Source organism: Populus trichocarpa, chromosome 3, assembly GCF_000002775.5.
Source record: "Populus trichocarpa isolate Nisqually-1 chromosome 3, P.trichocarpa_v4.1, whole genome shotgun sequence".
Classification (NCBI taxonomy): domain Eukaryota; kingdom Viridiplantae; phylum Streptophyta; class Magnoliopsida; order Malpighiales; family Salicaceae; genus Populus; species Populus trichocarpa.
Genome location: NC_037287.2, coordinates 21,476,483 through 21,496,274, shown reverse-complemented (window position 1 = coordinate 21,496,274; position 19,792 = coordinate 21,476,483). Strand labels below are relative to the sequence as shown.

At 36.9% G+C, this 19,792-nt stretch overlaps 2 protein-coding genes across 3 annotated transcripts; one reads left to right on the top strand and one right to left on the bottom strand.

Moving 5' to 3' along the window:
• The first annotated feature begins 1,054 nt into the window (after window positions 1-1,054).
• LOC7463569 (arabinogalactan protein 13) lies at window positions 1,055-1,841 on the top strand. Its single transcript, XM_024597215.2, has one exon. The coding sequence runs from the start codon at window positions 1,187-1,189 to the stop codon at window positions 1,364-1,366; it is 180 nt and encodes a 59-aa protein (XP_024452983.1). The 5' UTR covers window positions 1,055-1,186; the 3' UTR covers window positions 1,367-1,841.
• A 1,901-nt stretch (window positions 1,842-3,742) lies between these two features.
• LOC7461357 (mediator of RNA polymerase II transcription subunit 13) lies at window positions 3,743-19,349 on the bottom strand. 2 transcript variants are annotated; one of them, XM_024596807.2, is made up of 23 exons: window positions 19,199-19,349; window positions 18,959-19,073; window positions 17,662-17,735; window positions 17,397-17,536; window positions 17,156-17,242; window positions 16,855-16,942; window positions 16,685-16,765; window positions 16,325-16,402; window positions 16,159-16,238; window positions 15,063-15,141; window positions 14,630-14,959; window positions 14,394-14,453; window positions 13,115-13,355; window positions 11,307-11,558; window positions 9,494-10,843; window positions 9,105-9,372; window positions 8,884-9,016; window positions 8,613-8,700; window positions 8,393-8,471; window positions 7,638-7,933; window positions 6,092-7,166; window positions 5,304-5,675; window positions 3,743-4,750 (listed from the first exon to the last, which is right to left on the bottom strand). In XM_024596807.2, exons 2-23 carry the CDS (start codon window positions 18,980-18,982, stop codon window positions 4,137-4,139), a joined length of 5,889 nt encoding a protein of 1,962 aa, XP_024452575.2. In that variant the 5' UTR covers window positions 18,983-19,073; window positions 19,199-19,349; the 3' UTR covers window positions 3,743-4,136. The 2 variants fall into 2 exon arrangements, with proteins under 2 accessions (XP_024452575.2, XP_002304853.4); XM_002304817.4 differs by having other exon boundaries at window positions 3,743-4,741.
• Window positions 19,350-19,792: the final 443 nt, after the last annotated feature.

The window sequence follows — 19,792 nt, the reverse complement described above, 5'->3', positions numbered from 1 at the left end:
CGTGACGGTTAAGGTATCCCTTTCTATTTGGAATTTAAGCAAAAAAATTCTCAGTTTCATCAAATTAAGTCGACATCGACTCATAAATTCCCTCAATGATATCATTCAAGCAAGAACAACTTGTTATCGTCAATCGACATCACACCAAATAATTACGATAACGAAAAATAAATTTGATTAAATAGCTGTACTGGACTTGGAATTAATGCATTCACTGTTTTTATCGGGGAAAAGAAAAGGACTTCTAGCTATATAATTTCCAGTTGTAAATCATGAATTAGCCTAGCAAGCAGGTTGATTTAATACCTCATCGACTCGAAGTTAAGATGAGTTTAAGTTAAAAAAATAAAAAATTCAAGTTGATTTGTTGAAATTCAGTTAAAATCTGTTAATTTTTTTTACAAAATAATATTGTTTTGATTTTTTTTATTAAAAAGATTGAGTTAACTCGGGTTAACCTTCTTGAATCACTTTAGCTGTGAATTGATTCTTAAATTGAGTTTTATAATTATAATAAAATTAATATAAAATAAAAATAGAAGGAAGAAAAGGTAGATCTCTAATTAATATCCAATTTGTTTACCTGGAAAATAGAATTTACAAGATTTTATTCTTCATTTAAGATCTTTTTATATATATATATATATATATATATATATATATATATTACAAAACCTTAATAATTTATTATCCTTTCAAGTCATGCCAATGATTTAAGACCATACAATGACTCAAACCATGTTAGCAAGCAACCACATGAAAGGTTTTTCCCATCAACAAACTTGGGAAGGCCAACAATTTCTTAAAAGAAAAAAAAAAAAGAGTATATTTCCCACAACGTTGAATGAAATCATTCACAACCCAACAAAAAAAAATAATCAATTATTAATTCAACAGAGAGAGAGAGAGAGAGAGAGATCGAACAAGACAGCAAAATATGGAGACCCACAAAGGAACATTGGACAGCTGTTTGGCAACCCTTGTCTTTGCCACCCTGTTCTCACACTTCTCTTCAAAATCTCTCTCTTTACCCCTTTATATATGCGCACCCACACCCACACAGAAACACCTACCATCCACATTCCTACAAGCTGTTGTCTCCATTCTCTCTCTGCAACTTCTCTCTAAACAAATCTCATTTCAAAGAGGAATCGTAGTCTTTCTTTCTTTGCTAAACAACAAGAAAATGGAGGCAATGAAAATGAAGGTCTTTGCTGTCTTGATGGTGGTCTTGATGGCCTTTTCAACCATGCAAAAGGCAACAGCTGCCAATGCACCAGCACCAAGCCCAACATCTGATGCCACCATCTTTGTTCCCACATTCCTGGCATCGTTTGTTGCTCTTGCTTTTGGGTTCTTCCTTTGAGCCACCCAACTTCAACTCATTAGATGCTTTACCATGTTTTTTTCTCATTTCTTTCCCTACCCATCTTTCTTTCTCCCTCTCTGATTACATTTCTTTACTCTTTGGTAATCTTGGATCTTTCACGCTACAACATGGGAGAGACAAAGGAAAGAGGGAGAGGAAATGGGTTGGGATTTTTCTTCTTCTTATTTTGTATTTATTTATGTATTGTTGATCTTTAAAGTCATGTACTTGGGGTGTGATTGATATATTTTGATGGCATTTGTATTGTAATTATCATGACTTGTATAATTCTTGTGTCTGTTTTTTTTTTTTTGGGAGGGGGGGAATGTGGAGCTAGAGTATTAGCTAGCCTTGAGCTTGGATTTGTGTTGGTGGATTTTGTCCATCCATTATTCATGTATCCTACTTGCCCTTGAGCTTCTCTCACTTGTATTTGTGATTTATTCTAGTAATAAATCTTCTTTTACTTCTACTTCTCCAATGAATGCTTGGTGTTCTTTCTTTTTTATGAGAGTAACTGGTGTTCTTCTCAACCATTTGATCACCTTCTAACAAATTCCATAATTGAGGCTTAGAGGGGTCATTAAGAAAAGATTGCTGTTAAACAAGTGAACGAAAGAGTTGAGAGCTTTTGTTGGAAAGATGGTAATGAGCTGTAGTTTGGCAGATTCTACTGGATTTGTGTGGTGAAGATGATGATTGTAGACAGTGCTTTTTGGGGCCTTCAATTTTGACTGTATTAGGCACAGTGTCACTGAACTTGAAGGCATGGCCTACCATGTGAATGTAGAGAAATGGTTACAATTTCATAACATGGGAAGAAATATGGTCCAGAATCAAATGGCCTGGTAGTTTATAGGAAAGGAATTGTTTTGCTACAAAATCCTGGCAGAAGCATCTCTATGATAATCACTGTCCAATTCAAATCTGTAAAAGGGCTTCCAAAATAACAATAACTAAACCTTAATTCCAAGCATTAGAGATGTTCTGATTCTAAGTGCCAAATGCATCTCAAAACTTAGGTGACACATTCCAATTTGGAAGGCTAAATGGCCTGGGAAATATTGCCCTTTGCCCTGATGCACCATAGCCCCACAAGAAAGATATTATGCAATTTGATAGAGACACATGATTCTTCCTCTGTTCTCATGAACTATACCATTGATAAATGATAGCCGTCAAAACTTTAGGGATACCCTACACAATGATATGCGCCACCATAACCCTGCTGAATTCTACCATCAATTTTGATTATCAAGGGAAACCATAGTCATTAATGGGAAAAATTAGTTTGTTATCACTGAAATTCTGTCACAAAAGGTTCCATTGTCATTAAACTCCGCCATCCTTGAGTTCCCCATTAATTTCACCAACTATAATTTTTTTTTTAAAAAAATCACTATTGAGGCCATCCAATCCCTAAACCACACCACAAATGCATTGGATTATTAGACTTGGGCATTTTATCAAGCAATGTTATGAGAATTATGAGTAAGAGGGCAGGGCAGGAGTTAAAACCAGTTGTTGATGTGAAATTGTTAACAAATGGCACATGCTTGTTGGGGCCTAGAATGTGAGATTGCAGCCCCCCCTCCCTGTAAAGCTTCATATAAATATTAATTAAGCTTTGTAAACCTCTCTAATGGCCTTAATCATGGATAATTATACTCACTAATATATTGTTTAGTAAGTTGGAATCCAAGCACCTGCTGCCCATTATAATTTTGTTTTCACATGCATAATCAACTAAATTAAACAGAGGATATATGAATAAAAATGCTTGCAAAGATGAAATGCGGAATCTCACATCATTTGTGTGGAAGTGACCATATCCAGAATCACCAGGCAGAAGTGGTTGGTTGGGGCAAGCTTTGTCTGGACGCCAAGACTTGGCATAAAAAACCATGGCTTCTAGAAATTAGTGCCACCCATGTCCTGTCCCTTTTTTTTCTCTTAAATTATATTTTGGTTTGTTGAGAATCTATTATTTACACGAAACCCGTTAGTTTTGTGTAAAGTAGATTGGTTTGGAAAATATTCTACATGAGAATTGTTTTTTTACTGTTTACTTCAAATTTATTGAGTCTCTGATTCAAGTTAGAAATTGAACAAGTTAATTGAACTTGAAGAAGTTTATTGAAATTAATCTATTCAATTCAAAACAACATCATTTTATTTTATTTATTTATGAATTGTCCAGGATAGATTCAATATCTATGGCTCGGTTATGTCAATAAAAACTACTTGAAACTGATGTCTAGTGTTTAGTCATGTATGGAAAATATGAGGTAAAGAGGAAATGGCAAGAATTAACTGATCAGGTTTATCAACGGAAGAAAAACATCTTCCATCTTAGCTATAAGAGAATCAAAATAATAACCAACAAAAAAATAATATTGAACTAGATGAAGAACAATGGACACTATTACAATGGTGATAATGTCTAACATAAACAAAAGATCTCTACAAACATGCTGTGCCTAGAGAAACAATGAACTGTCCTATTCATTTACATCTTCAGCATCTGCTGTCAGAACTATACCTGTTAGATCTAACTATTTCTTCCCAAACATTTCATTTCTTACTTTCTAGGCCTTCAAAAAGGAGGGCTATCTATCAGCAGGCTACAATTACGTTTACATTTTACAGTTTCTTGTACATAGGAGGATGAAGGAGCGGCGCTGCACGGCACGGACAGAGTTTTGCTTGAGATTTCTGAGTCTTCTTAAATATCTAGAAAGAGAAAAACCAAGCAAGTTGCTTCTCCTTATACCTGTGACCGACCAGGCTGTGAAGAGAGCTCTTTATCAGCAAAATGAAGCAGTCTTCTGAGTCTTAAAACCATGTCACAATGAAATGGGAGAGCAGTTCGTCGCTCCAAGTATGCTGGGCTCACGGTCATCCAAGATAGGGCTTGAAGTTCTGCTGCGATGTTTTCAAGAATTAATTGGGTCCCGATTTCTAAATCTTTACCATCTGTGCCTAAAGTCCGTCCCCCTTGCTTCATAATCCCTCTATACATTTTATCTTCGGTCATGTTGTTACCTCCATAATAATCAATGAGACTCACAGAAAGAACTGAAGGCCATTCTTCTCTTGCATCGCTCCTATAGTCGTTCCTCATGGAAGGTACAGCTTTTGAAACCACGAAACCAGTGGAGAGAGGAATTGCAGATCCCTTACTATGAAGGAGATGAGCAAGTGGTGGGGATTCAGCAGTGAGGCATGTGGGGTGCTGCAAAGGTGTTGGGGGAAGGAAGCGCATGCTGGGTGACGGAATCAAAATGTAAGATGCGGATGTTGAACCAAGAGACTTGACAGGAGAGATACCTTCCCGATAGATTGATGGGCCAACACTACTGCCATTTCCTCCTACACAAACTTTTGCTGTTTTAGTACTCCAGGTAATAAAGTTTCAAATTCCAGCCCTGAATGGTGAAGGAAAAGATGTTCCAAAAAATCTTAACATGCACCTGATTACAAGGATTTGATCATATGTGCTAAGATATTAACAACTCCTCTAAACAAGCCACACCAAAAATATTTCAAATGTTCCTATAAGTCACCAAGTATGTGTGCCTGTGTAATTGTCCATGCATGCCCAGTAAAACCATTCCCAATAATTAAGCGACATAGTGTGAGCTTTTAATATGTTCATTATTGTGCATCTTCATCACCACACCAACATAAGAACATTATCTAAAGTCACACCAAATATTTCCCACAAGGACACTAAGACTATGCCAAGGTGTCCATCCACATCCAAGAAAATAAGACAGCTGATAAAAAGTAGCTACAAGAGACATCAAAAGCAGATGCAGCAAACAATAGAAGAAGAATGTAAACTTTTTTAACAAGAGCATCAAAATGCTTTGAATATGAATGCATTGAGGGGAAATAAAGAATGAGAGTGAGGGAAAGAATATCATCTTACCAGGAGATGGCATATCAGCCTGAAACATTAGATGTAAAGAATGGTCGACTGAAATTGTAACAAGAGTGATGCTCTGCACCCACTGAAGCATCCCCCTTGAGTTGTCAACAACAGTGTACCCACCCATAAGCTGTTTTCTCGAAGAAGGTTGCCCCAAACCACCCTTCATATAGCCAGATGCTTTCAAGAGAGGGCTATACAATAGACTAGGTGAGGAAGGCAGGGTTCTTTCTTGAATTAAACTCATCTCCTGCTGCTGCAAGGAAGCACCATTAGTGCTTGCAGCCATCCCATCAGGCATTGAGCGCCGTAGTTGCAGTGGCCATTTCTTCACCTCAGAACCCCCAACTGAATAAATGGCTCTCTGCCACTCTGTTTAATCACATAATAGAAGAAAAATAACAGAATGTTAATGCCAAAAGGATAGAACAAAAATAAAGGTCATGTCATAATTACAGCATCAGAAAATCCTTCAATCAACAGGCTAAATGGATAAATAGTTGCATGCGACTATAAATTCCTGGCAACTTAGCAACAGGTTACAAATACTATAAAATAAAGGTCAGGTTACAAGCACTCCAAAACTGCAGCCATTACTGGTAATTGGTAAGTGAAGTAAAATGAAAAACATCTATTATTTAAACTGAATTCATAAACCATTTACTTGTTGCACTTCAACAATAAAATAGTTGTGAAGCAGCTATTCCAACTAGGGAACATGACAAATCAATTGACTGTAACCATCAAATAGAGAACAATGGAGGACTATGTGAAAGGAACTTTTGTACCTATGTACTCAAGCTCAAAGAAGCTTCCAATGCGAGTAATCACAAAATCTCTAGGCTTTACACTGCCGGTATCAGGAGAGGAGCAAGACTGAAGTATCTGACATCCTTGCTGCAAAACTTGCACAAAAAGGCATTGCAGACCTTTTGTATCCTGGCGACTGCTAATTCCACCAAAAGGGAATATATGGCTGTCAAGCAATTCTCCTCTTGCGTCTGTCCAGATGCAAACTAGCCAACGCCAGTCCTCTGTCCATCCATAGCAGCAATGCAGGCTTGGAAGTGCTTTTTGATGACTAGATCCAAAGCCAGTGGGCTCAGATCCATCATGTTGAGAGCTAGATCCAGTATCCACACTCCCTGCTGAGCTTGCACTTTGCATGAAGCTTCCACTGCTATCATCAGATTGCATCTTTAAAGATTCAGAGCCTAAATTACCAAAAACTGCAGGCGTGACAGCATGCTCCAGAGATCCAGGCTCTGAAAGAATAAAAAGTGGTTCAAACATGTAGTGAATCTCATCTTGAAGAGAAAAATCTCCATTTCTGTTTGGATCACAGGTCAAGCTTCCAGTCCTCATTGTTTGCCAGGAATTATCCCAGGTACCGGCTCTCAATCTAGAATCAATGTCAGCCTCTCGTGGTAAAGAATTCCACATTGCTGGAACAGAACTCATTTGTGTTAATGCCGAATGAGATCTACTTGACGCTGATGATGACTGAACATCATTTGAAGATCCTTTTGAAATTCGCCGAGCCTTATTATAGACAGTGAAAGCAGTCTCCTTAAGAATGATGAGCTCATTAAGAGCTGGACTTGTAACCCTAAAAATGGCATCAACTGTCACGATTTGCAATACCAATTTAGGAGTGCTAAACCCTGAAAGTACTAGAACATTTGATGCTGATGCATCATCCACAGCTGCCAAGCTGTTTAATGCTTTCCTGACCTGACCCAGCAACATAGACCTCCTCTCTCTATCAGCTGGGGGAATGATTGATCCAATAGCAACAGAGGATTCAATGACAGTTTGTAGAACTGCAGCAGGTTCAGGAAAGGGGCACACCACATAGATAACCTAAGTAACCATCAGAGAGGTATTCAGTTACAGAATAATTTACTAGCATGCTGTTATGTGCCTGACACAAGATGCAGACAAGCATACTGTGGCCATGAAAAAACATATTATTTCCTGCTCAAGAAACAGAAACACAACATAATAGTACACGGCATGATTTGAATTCTACAGATTATGGAGCTTAAAACTAGCAGAAAGTAACAAACCCATCTAGATTACCCGAAAGCACATAAAAAACATGATTTCAGGAAGCAGTTTCCAATCATAACAAGATATCACAAGTAAAATCATATGTTAATGACATCATCCATCAAACACAGAGAGCATTTCTCATCAACAGTGGTGGCTAAAAGTGAAAGAATTGGAAAACACCATACTAATAATGCCATTTTGGGATACAAAAGGCAAAGCAATTGGAGAAAAAAAATCCAACACATCCTTCAGAAAAGGAAAATAGAAGTTGCTACTTACCATACAAGAACTGCTACTTCCTTCTTTTGGGTTTGTCAATAATGATGGACCAATTTTCAAAGCCTTGACAGCTTTTGAGAGAGACTTAAGATAGCTCGCCAAGTCCCAACCATTGGAGAGAGAGAGAAAATAATCACTTATCGATCCCACAAGAGATGCATTACTGCTTTCTATCTTCATTGATTGAGGGCAATCAAGTAGTACGAAACCAGTATACAAAGATTTCCCAGCATCCATCTCCATATGGTTTCCCAAACTCTGAGGTGAATGAGTTCCCAGTTTGCAAGTTTCATAAACTGAAGGGAAAAAAAGAGTCACTTACAATACTGAACCAATTTTTACATGATGACATGGAGCCATTGAACTTAAATGAATTACTCAAATAGGATATGCAATAGAAAAACACATGATTGCACACAAATTGATAAATCCAGGAAAATTTCATGAAACATGTGTTTTATAAGTTAGATATAGAAACACAAGTGAAAAGAATAAGTCAATAGCAGAGGCTTTTTTCCTCTACAGCTAGGAACTTCTTTAACAAAAGAAAAACAACTTCCCTAAAAGACTGGGATCACAAAATTTTAAGCAGCAAAATTCTCACATAGTTGTTAGCAGAACTTGAACAAAACCTAGAAATCACTTTCTTCCTCCAAGAGAAAAGTATGTGGGACCCTTCCCCTCATTGGAATGGTTGGGCGTATTTTATGAACAAGATGAATTGACACATCACCAGGGCAAGAATATACACTCACCAGTTCCAAGTTGTTGGAAAAAATCTGCAGCAGCAGAAGTAAGGGGATCGATGTCTGGACATACAACATAATAACTAATCTGCAAAAGTTAACGAACAATAAAGTTGCATTATCATCTACAATGAAATCCACAAAAGATCTCTTTCAGAGACAAAAAAACCAGGGATACAAAACAGACAGCAGGAGTATCCTTAGAATGCACTGGTTGCAAGGCTCTTACTGGTTTTGGTGAAGCATATGGTTCAAAAGGAGCCTTTTCCCAGAGTTGTAAAGAGCTTGCCGATGTCTTAAGCCAATCGTCCTGGTACCTATTAGACAAAAAAAAGAGCACATATCATACACAATGTTACCGAATATTAAAGCTGAATGAAAAAACTGAACTCACAGAGCTATCCCAAACATTCCCTTCACAATGCTCATCTAAAGATATTAAATTTGTTTCTTAATTTATCAGGTGTTGACGTGGAATCAAAACCAATCACAATACATACCCAACAAGAATAGCAGGTGAGGGAAGAACAAACACTGTCGGCTTTATCCTGAAACGCAGCTCTGGCTCTATTTCCTGGTTTGATCTCCTTTGGGATGTCTCATCCACTTTAGCTCCATCCAATGTACTGGATGCTGCAGCAATTGAGAAAATGTTAAGTACCTGTAAATTCAAAAACCAAACATGCCATGGGATGTGCACGTGAACACAGCATTACCATACCTTTGAGGGACGATGATCCAGCAGCACAAGAGAGGGCTGGGCTCATTGGTTCTCCAACAGGCAGTGTTACAATGCTTGAAGAATCTTTGCATCCACTTAAAGTGGACTCCCCAATGAGTCCATCACATGTGGTTGCTCCATCACCTGACTGAAAGCGGCCTTTGCACCAATCAGTGACACATAATGGACCGTCCAAATTCCCAAATGCAGATTTTAAGGCTGTTTTAATTTCAGACTGCAGCAAGCTAATCACTGCAGAAGAATGAATCTGAGGAACAGGAAAGTGGTTCTCATCATAATACAGAAAAAGATGCTTAGATGGAGAAATATAGTAACTGTTCGACCATTATCCCACAATAAATTGTACTAAATGAAAAACAAAAGCTTACATCAGCAGAAAGTGGATCAACTAGTTCTACGCCAGCAATGTCCAGAGAATGACAAGCAGCCAAAGCCCCCCCACAACCTGCATGGACCATGGAAGGCCCACAAGAAAATCCACGCCTCCAATGTTCTTGTAATGCAAGCCAACCATAAGGACCATCACCACAATCTGCATCCAGAGCCACATCAACGAAGGAAGTAGCTTGTTGGACAAGCAATGCCATGCCATCCAAAAGCTCCTGCAGCGGCTGCTGCCTTTGCCTATAAGAGAGAATTCCTTCCTCGCTGAATGAATGGTGTGGCAAGGATGCGCTAACTTCAATATTTGGTGAACTAGTATGTTTTGTTAATTTAGGAACTCCAACAGAGCGCCAAACACCTACAGGTGCATTGAGGTGTCCATCTAGCAATCCCCCATCCATATCCCCAGCTATTCTAACTGGTATAGATTCTTTTTTCTTCACTTCATACCTGGCAGATATGCTGTCCGTCATGGTACTTGCATCACCGTGCAGCTGATTCAAAACAGTGCTTCCACTTAACCTACTCAAATTTACAGGTGTAGGGTTACCATAAGACAACAGCATGTGTCGCATACTGCACATGGAAGCTTGAAACATAATGCATTCTACTTCAGTTGCCAGAACAGTCTTCATAGAAAATAAGAAATTTTCAGCTCCTAGTATGCAATCGCTCATTTTCCTCTGGACAGTATTTGAGGAATTGGAAGTCAATAATGGAGATGGCACCATCACCTCACTTGTAGGATGACTTTCATTAAATATGAAAGTTCTTCTATCAAGATGCACTTTCCCACTTTCCACAAGAGTGTAATATTTTTTTGTGTCATTCCTTCCAGCACCTGTTTTCAGATTCACCTGCATACCAGTTTTCTCATTTGATCCTTCAAAGAAAGGAGAAGGTGGTGGTGTTGCACCATATGCATACTTATTTGAACTTGGATTTGAGCTCTCCACTTGGTGAGATTTTGGACAATATGGGCGTCTGAAAATTGATGAGGAGAATTCGCTTGTAGGGGTTTCAACTGCACCATATTCTGGGGCAAATGTCAACAAAGCTTCGGCTTTGATTAAATAATCAAACTCACCTGAAGAAGATGGTGGAGTGCAGTTCACTGGAACTAATGCCAGAGCACCGTGAGTGGCTTCTTGGCTTTTGCTGGCACTTTCATCTATGGCTACTGCAGGAGATGGATTAAAACTTTCGAAAGATGGGAAAGCTGCTGGCAGAAGCATCTGATCCACAACATCCATTACTCCTATAGGAGTGTTAGCAACTTCACCACAATCTGGACCAGAAAACATAAGAGCCTGTGACTCTGCTGTTCCAGGAGGCTTCACAAAACAAAGGGCTGGAATTAGTTCCAGAAAAGCTTAAAACTTTATTTTGTTTTACTATAACAAGGCAATAAAGCAATTATAGACCTTCCAAGCTCCCAGGGGGGAAATTGATAAGAAATTCTCGAACTTCAATTCAAATAAAACATCTAGATTCTAGTGCTATTTGGCAATTGATAGAATGCAACATCAAGGTCTATCAGCAGAAAGAAATGCCTTCCAGGTTCATAAGGACAATAATAATCTGTATTGAGTGTCAAATATTCCATTGCTTTGTATGGAGTATTTTATTTCCCGTGTCACAAAATGTTTTCCCATCGACATATCTACAATTCTTATACATTCCTTTCAACGGATAAACGTTCAATAAAAATTTGTGTGCACTAGTAAAAGCATGCATACAAATGAATATCTCCCGTTGTTGTGCACTGTGTTACGCTTGCAGTTTATAAGAGATTACCTCTCCAAAAGGCAGATCATCATTCTCAAAGAAGTCGCCAAAATCACCAAATTCAGAGAGAAGAGCTTGGATATCCATTCCTGCACCCCTGTCATCATCCCAATCCCAACGAGATCCAATCTGCTCATTTGCAATTCCTGTAATAGCTGAAGCATTAACTTCAACCGAACCAAACTCTTGCATAGGAGCATTTTTAACCGTGCCCACTTGACCATATGGCTCATTCATTCCTGTTCGAGGACGCTTAGAACCCTGCATAAGAAATTCCAGCATAGTCATCTGTCTGAATCCCACATAATGTCTAAAACGAACACACATAAAGACAGGTTCAAGTGCTGTTTAAATTCATCATCCATAAAGACAAGTTTCCACTTTCCAGTGTCCCTTAATTAGCCACAACCCATTCAAACCATGTCCAGAAAATCATGAAAAAGGAACCCATCTTGCCTAACAAAAAATGTAAGGCAACAGCATCAAAGGCTCATGCCTAGATCATATTGACAAGATACATATGAAAGAAATGAACATAATCACTTACAACTTCTAATGAGGAGTAATTAAGTGCAGCCATAGTCAACTAAAGGGAGTGGTTTCTTTACCCCTGTATACCTTCTTTGCAGGATAAAACTCAATCAAGACATATATTGCTCAAGAGGAGACCACATGAGAGTTAATTAAGAGAGCAATCTAGTAAGCAGACCATGGAAGTGCACATTCAACCCCAACTCAGAATCCACAGTTTGGGCAATTGATAGTTTAGTTGTAGGGGAAACTTAGGCAACAGCATCAAATGTTCACACCTAAATCATATTGAGGGGACCTCCAGGAATGAGAATTTTTAATATTAATCAAAACAGTAACAATCATACAGAAATCCTTGCTAGAGGCCACAGGCAACATAAAAGCAGTAACCCATGTCTAACCCTCCCTGGTCTCTATCACTTTGGAAGTCGGGTTGAAAATGGGCTGATATGCATTTAGGTAGAATCATGGATTGTTAGGATTGCTGAAGTACCATAAAGGTCCTAGACATCCCTTTTACAAATCACAAAAGATATAAGAATAAGATCAAGAATCTAAGGATCCAAGGATTCAGTGTATAGGAATGGCAAGTAGCCTGCTTCTATTGATGAAACACAATACAAGAATGAAACAACAAAATGATCCAACTCACTATAGAACTTGCAATAAGTATAATTTTGTTAGATTGCAGTATATGTGCATGCATGTAACAATACATTCCTGCTGGACAGTTGCCAACATGAAATGGCAATTACATAATCTACTTTGCTAAATTCAACTATGTGAAGAAGACATTGAGCTATGTACTGGCAATTTCTGCACAAGAAACGACTACCCTGTAGGAGTTACTAAATGGCATAATCTTGTGAAATATTAGGCTGACAAAGGCTATAGTACTCAAGGCTTCTATGAGATTTCTGTATTCACAATTGTTTATTCTATTTAGTTTATACAACAAGAAAGCCTCAATTCCAAACTAGTTAGGGTCAGCTATATGGATCCTTTGGTGCCATTCTAAAACGATCATATACCATTCTTCTATCTAGTTTGTGCACACTTAAAAAGAAAAACCCATGCCAATAAGATAAACTCAAAAACAGGAAAAGATGCCTGTCCCTTGTGTTTAGATTTTGTGGACATGTCATTATATGTAGACTTTTGTGAACTTTAGTGTGTACAACACCATCTTCATCTTCAGCTGAAACATAGGTATCCTTGTCTACAGATAATGAATAAACTCAAGGAATGTAGAAGTCAATACTATGAATATGGATGAAAAGGAGTACCAATTTGAGGTCATCAATTTCCATCTGATCATTGGAAGATAAACCGGATTGTCTGCATGACAAGGAATCACCATCAGCCTCAAGCTCACCGGTGGTCATCTTGTAATCACTATCACTAGAGCCGCTAATTATGGAGCTGATGCTGCTACTATTACTATTGCTACTACTGTTATAGCTGTGCTGCATACGTAATCCATTAGATTCAATCCAAGATCCTTCCAGAAAATCTGTATCACCACCACTGAAGAAAGAAGAAAAATGTAAGAGCCAAACTGAAGATTAAAGACCATAATTGCTGTAAGGAGTCTTTTTTGTTTCCAAACCTTTTTACTAATTATTGAAGTAGAGAAAAAATCAAAGTGTATGTATAACTAAATGAGAAGTCAATATAATTTTTTAAACATTATTCATGTTGATGACAAGGACTTAAAAATAAGGATGTGCTGGGTCCATAATTACGAGACAGGCAGTATCTATTCAAGTCTTGCTTTTTCTACTAAACCACATTCAACCAGTCATAAAAATTACCATGAAATTTAATCATTGAATGTTTTGTAACACCATAAATAATGGGATTTTCACTTCCCATTACCATTTTTCACTGTTATAACAGCACTTTCTCAAATCACAACCATAAATTACATACTGTTAGTGTATGCCAACAGTTTTAAAAATCCCCACCAACAGTTTTGATCTCTATCCCATTTCTTTCATACTTTGTGTTTTTGCACTTTTTCTAAGCACCCCATACCCCACACCATTTTCTTCAATTATATATATATATATATCATTTTCACCTGGATCAAGCATTAAACTTGAAACATTTGCTTCAAAAGTCAAGATCCAACTATCCTTTTTTGAAGATTTGAGATAAATATCTCAGTAAAAGGATTGTTTTGTAGACGAACATTTTATGACATTGAAGCATAGGGTATTTTTATGATATTTAACCAGTCATAGTGTTGCTATTGTGTTCATTAAGATACAGTATTAAAAAGGCTAGATACTAAAAATTTGCTAAAAGTTGCTAATGATGCTGCATAATGAAGATGACCAAGGCAATCAAGCTGTCATTGGGATCGTGATTTGAAAGCATGGCAAACACAACCTAAGGTGGCACATACATGACCTAAAAAAAGACCCAGGCATATAGATAATTGTCAAAAGATAAAGCAAGTGATGGACTGGGTTTATTAACTTGAAAAAAATTGGGAACTTTAACAGCATAATTTCTCAAGTAGTATCAGCGATTTTTCTTCCAAAAATGATCATAACTAACCAGTGCATAAAGAATGATGAACCAGGCAGTGATGGCCCTATCCAATTTTGTAGCCAAAATCTGCAAGTACAAAATCAATATTAGCTTAAGCCACATATAACAACATTTATGAACAAACAGAAACAAGTTTTGTGATCATCCCATCTATTAAACTAGAGAATAAATATACCCCCAACCTTGAAAAGTATAACCCTCTCTCCAAAACTAGAAAATAACTACAACATAATTCAATTTACCTTTTCAAAGAAGACCTGGCAAAAGATTTTGGCAAGACTGGGACAACAATTGCTTCAACTGGATAAATAAATGCTTTCTCATAAGCTGATAAGTGATCTGGTGATACCTTCTGATCACCTCTCCTTACTGCAGGAGATTCTGCAATATGATTCTTGGATGAATTCTTAGTTGACTGCAAGTTTGTTTCCAATTCCTTGTCACTCTCTGACCTTGGGCAACCTAGTGTAATTTCAACATAGCAATTTTGCTCCCTCAGCTGGCAGCCAGGCCCTTGAGAAACATGATATGGCATGCCAATAAATCCATTCGATGTCTTAGACTTGCCAGAACTGTTGAGGAAAACATAAGTTGCCAATAGAAAATATTAGCCCAAACTCCAAAAGAAAGGAAGAAGTGTGAACATACGGAATTCTACATAAAACATAAAATTACCTCATGAACACTTGCTTGACAAGATCATTTGGACAACATCCTGTCAGTGAACCACGAATTCCATGGGGAGAAGCGATCACTACAAGATGAAAACACAAGACACAATTTAGAGATTCCGATATAGAAAAGATACGCATAATTGACATTGTCACATGACAAGAAATTCAGCTATTCATAAAGAAGGAAGGTGGTGAAAATGCCCATAGATAGACCCTTCCACCACCAATATAGGTGGTTAGGGGGATGTGGAATATTTTACAGGTTAAGCAAGTGTAGAAATACTGGATAAATAATTGCTCAAATAAATCATAACCATATGCTTTGCAAATACTTATGTTGCTGTCTAGAACTCAGAAATGATATTCCCAGTAACATGGCCAAGATATTCCTAGTTGACCATGTGGCACAACCTTGAATACTTGCAATAAGAACAAAATTGCTTGAATGTTGAAAACACTGAAACCTTAGCAGGGCATCCTTCGAATGCCTTCATGATACAAATCACAACATCCCAACATGTTCATGCATCAACGAACTACCTTCTCCACACTCCACAAGGAAAAGTGATGTCTACCTGAGCCACAGTCAATTGCACTTTTATGTTTATTTATATTTCCTTCCAGTGATTGCTCTGTCTTGTAGGTATTTTAAAGTAGTCGTTCAAACTCAGACAACAATTTTTTTCTCTTATGTTTCTCAAACCAGTATCCACATGTGATGACACTCCTTTTCATATCTCTTTCTTGTTTCAGACACCATCCAGAAGCTATGATTCAACTAGATGAGGCGTTTCTTATCTTACTATACTTGTGTTAACTTACAAAACCGTTTCCTGGATGCTTGGAGCTAGGGTAAATCAAAGCTTAAGCCCTAAACAACAAGGGAAAAAAAGTGAATTGGTTCCATAGCTCAATCCAATCTTCAAGCACCATTGTTGCATACCATTCCAGAAATTATGAATTACCTAGACATAATAAACATAACAAAAATAAAAAGGCTTTCTGATTCTGTAATCACCATGAAGATGTCCTAATATTCTTGTAAAATATGTGATAAGATCATTTCTAAGAAATCCCAAAATATAATGTGCAGCAACCTGGAAGCCTATAACTGGAATTAGAAGAAGACTGTTTTAAAACTCTTTCCACGTCACCATTTGAAAGTGCACGGATATGCCTGAAAACATATTAAACATGTATATTAGGGAAAGTTATAATGCAATATCATAACTAGAAACAATTAAGTTATGAAATTTCACCAACTTTGCAGATATTATCGCGTGCACAAAGATCGCCTCCTCAGAGGCAGAAAAGATGAATTCAACTGTGGGCCGTCCTTTCCTGCAAAACATCCACCAAAAATAAACTACTGAATACAACCAAATTACATTATTAAAAAGAAACGTAAGTTTGACTGCCTAACACAATATTACACCTTTGTACTAGGAGGTTTAGTCATGAATTGGATTGAAAAGGAATGGCAGGTGGGGAAAAGCAACAGCAAGGACCAAAAGAATGCAGAGGCCCTAAAATCATTAAATTGTTTGATATCATGTTTTTGGTTATGAAAATTGCCATCATTATAATTATACTACTATTAATCAAGAAATATTTATGTTCAACCTGGAAAGTCCTTCACTTTGAGATGGATGGTACTTTAAAAATACATCTCCAAACCTCATGTATGAATGCCCGGTCAATGCTCTGTAAATACCAATATAATTTTAGTTTAAATAATTCAAACAGAAAATATACTGGATGCTTAATATCCAGAAAAAGCAACAAAAGTTTACCTCTCTATATAATTCCTCAAAGACTGAGAAAGGGCTGCTGCAACCTCTTCAGAGTCCCCAGGAGCCACCCAAACTCCAGATGCAACAACTACAAAAGAAAGATACAAAGAGATTAAACTCATGATAATATAATTATCCACCATTAGCTCAAGTTCCATACAAATGTTGCAAAAAGCGAACAGCAGAGAAGGTAATGACAATAACAGACATTAATAACCTGCCTGAATCGTTAAAATATGAATTTCAGAAAAAAATAAAATAAAGGGAGTGGCAGCGACAGAGACTCATGAACAAATGTTACCTCTTAATCTAGACACTGCAGCCTGTGCCTTATCAACAACAGATGAGTAACGTCCAGGAAGGAAAAGCCAGAGCTTTATTTTCTCATCTGTTAGGAAGTTATATAACCAACAGAGTCAGACCTCAAACACAGCCTAACCCATGCATGATCACAAGATCAGATTCATTCGTTTGTTTTTCTCTTTCATGCATGGAAGCAAGGACCATGTGGTTGGTAGATGGTCACTGATTGCAATTCTTACCAGGATTATGTAGACCTTGTGATGGATCCCAAGGTCCAACAAAGGAATTGGTCCATGTGCTTAGAAACCCCTCCTTCTGCAACTGAAAATGAGCTGAAAGCACAAGCCATGTAGCAAAGTCTTTCTGCTCTACTTTTACACTGTTCAACCATAAAAAATATCTTTTAATGATCTTTTAACACCTAACTGTGATTACCATCTCTAATATATAGATGCTCTTGAGTTCAAATCACAGGCAAAGATAAGGGATGCAAATGATTCTTGCCTCTTATCAGGTAAAGAGTTCAAATCAGATTCATTCGGGAGAAACTGGAACCATGATACATGATGCAGACCACCCTGTAGAAATGGTTGATTAAGTTAAGAAAGGAAAATGGAGCAAAATAAGGATAGTTATTAACAAACTACACAAAGATGACATGCATAAAAACTAAATATTCAGATCAAATTGTTATAAAATGGAAATAAAATTCTGTGGCAAGTTTGATCAGGCATTCAGGCAGAAAAAGAAATTCTCATATTCATAAGAACATTACGTGCAAGAGCAAATGCAAAATAAAAAAGCTATAACAAAGATTGAAGCCATTAAGAACAAAAAAAACCCTTCAAAAATGTTGTTAGCCACAAATATGCCAAGATCTTTTGATATTTTACTACCATTTTGGGACAACAAGTCTTCCATATAAGGACCAAGGCAAACTTAAGAACAGAAGGGAAAACAGAGGATCTGAGCCATGAACCTGTTGTTAAAGCCAATTAGGTTTTTTTTTTTTTTCATATCTAAAAAGCATTAAGTTTGTCCAGATAACAGAAAAGAATTGTTATTAATGCATGAAAAGGATTTTGAGAAAGCGAAGTGAAGTAAAGTACTTTGGAATAGCTTGACATGCTCAAAGGAATGGTGTATTTGGAAGGAGCATAATTCTAGAATCAATACCAGCACTTACCTATTCATCTAATATTGGATAAAGAAGCTCAGATGCCATCACTTTAGCATTCTGCCATGTGCATCATTACAGGAGTATCTTTACTATACATGCAACTCTCATTTCACTTGGTCAAGTTTCATGATCTCTAGAAGAATGTCTCATTTCCGCCATGCATTACATCTTTTCTCTCCTAACAAAATCCCTCTCAACCACTGCCTAGAAAAAACCACATCCCGAAGAACTCCATACATAGCAATCCATTTACACAAAACGCATTCCTTTTTAAATTAAGCAGCTAATACGCCACCACTAACACAAATCAAGTACTAAATATAATGCCACACGACTTTTCAGTTAATTCATCTGAAACTTTAAAACCTTGATCCCATCATTAAATCGGATCAAATAACAATCTCAAACAAACAATCTAACTCGAACATCCGATAAAACTTAGCATTTCTCTAAATAATAAACTTGAATTTCAATTATTCATCCAGGCACAAAACCCGAAGAATCCTTTGCACTACTCAATAACAAACAATTCATTAACTAACTACCACGAGAGAGCATTCGGTAATAAATAATAACAGAGCTGAAAAAAACAGTAAGAAAAAAATCATTAAAAATACATACAATTTTGAATACATTGGTCCACATTTTCTCCTCCTTCTCCAACCTGTAAAAGCTTTCTTTGTTTTTTGCTCAAAAAAGAAAATTACTCCACAAATTACATCTCTCTCTCTCCAACCTGCAAAAGAAATCAAACGGTGAAGCAGTGATATAGTCAACAACTCAACGCCGTTTAATGAATTCGAAAACGAAAAACCCTAATCAACAAAATCGGAAGAGAGAGACGTGATTTGATTGGCTTACCTTATGAAGAAGGAGGAGGAGGAGCAGCAGAAGCTGAAGAAATAAATAAATATACTGGAAGGAATTGAAATGAGGTTTTGCATAAGATGGATTCCTCGCCACTCTAGGGAAAGGGAAAGGCCCAGCCAGAGCTCAAGCCAAGCCAACCCAGTCAAGCCCACGTGTGTTTTGTGTTCATCATTTTCCAAACATTTTTATATTTATTTATTATTAAAAAATTAATTAACAAAAATATTTTTTAGTTAAAAAAAAATTGATTTGCAGTAAAGTGTTTTCCTAACTTTTCTATGTTATTTGTCATTAGAAAAGTTGGTCAACGAAAAATATTTTTCAGTCAAAGAAAAATTTGGCTTTATTTCCAGGGAAAGTGTTTTCCTTTTATTTCAGATAAAAAATATTTTTTAAAAGTTGTGAAAAATTTAGAAATATTATATTATTTGCTGATTATATCAAATTTGATTCTCAAACTTTTGATTGATATATACTTTGTTTGAATTTTTTTTTTAATTTCATCCCTTAAAATTTGATTTAATTTGATTTTTATATTAACTTTGATCCTCATTTTTATGATTGCTATTTGCTTTCCTTTTATTA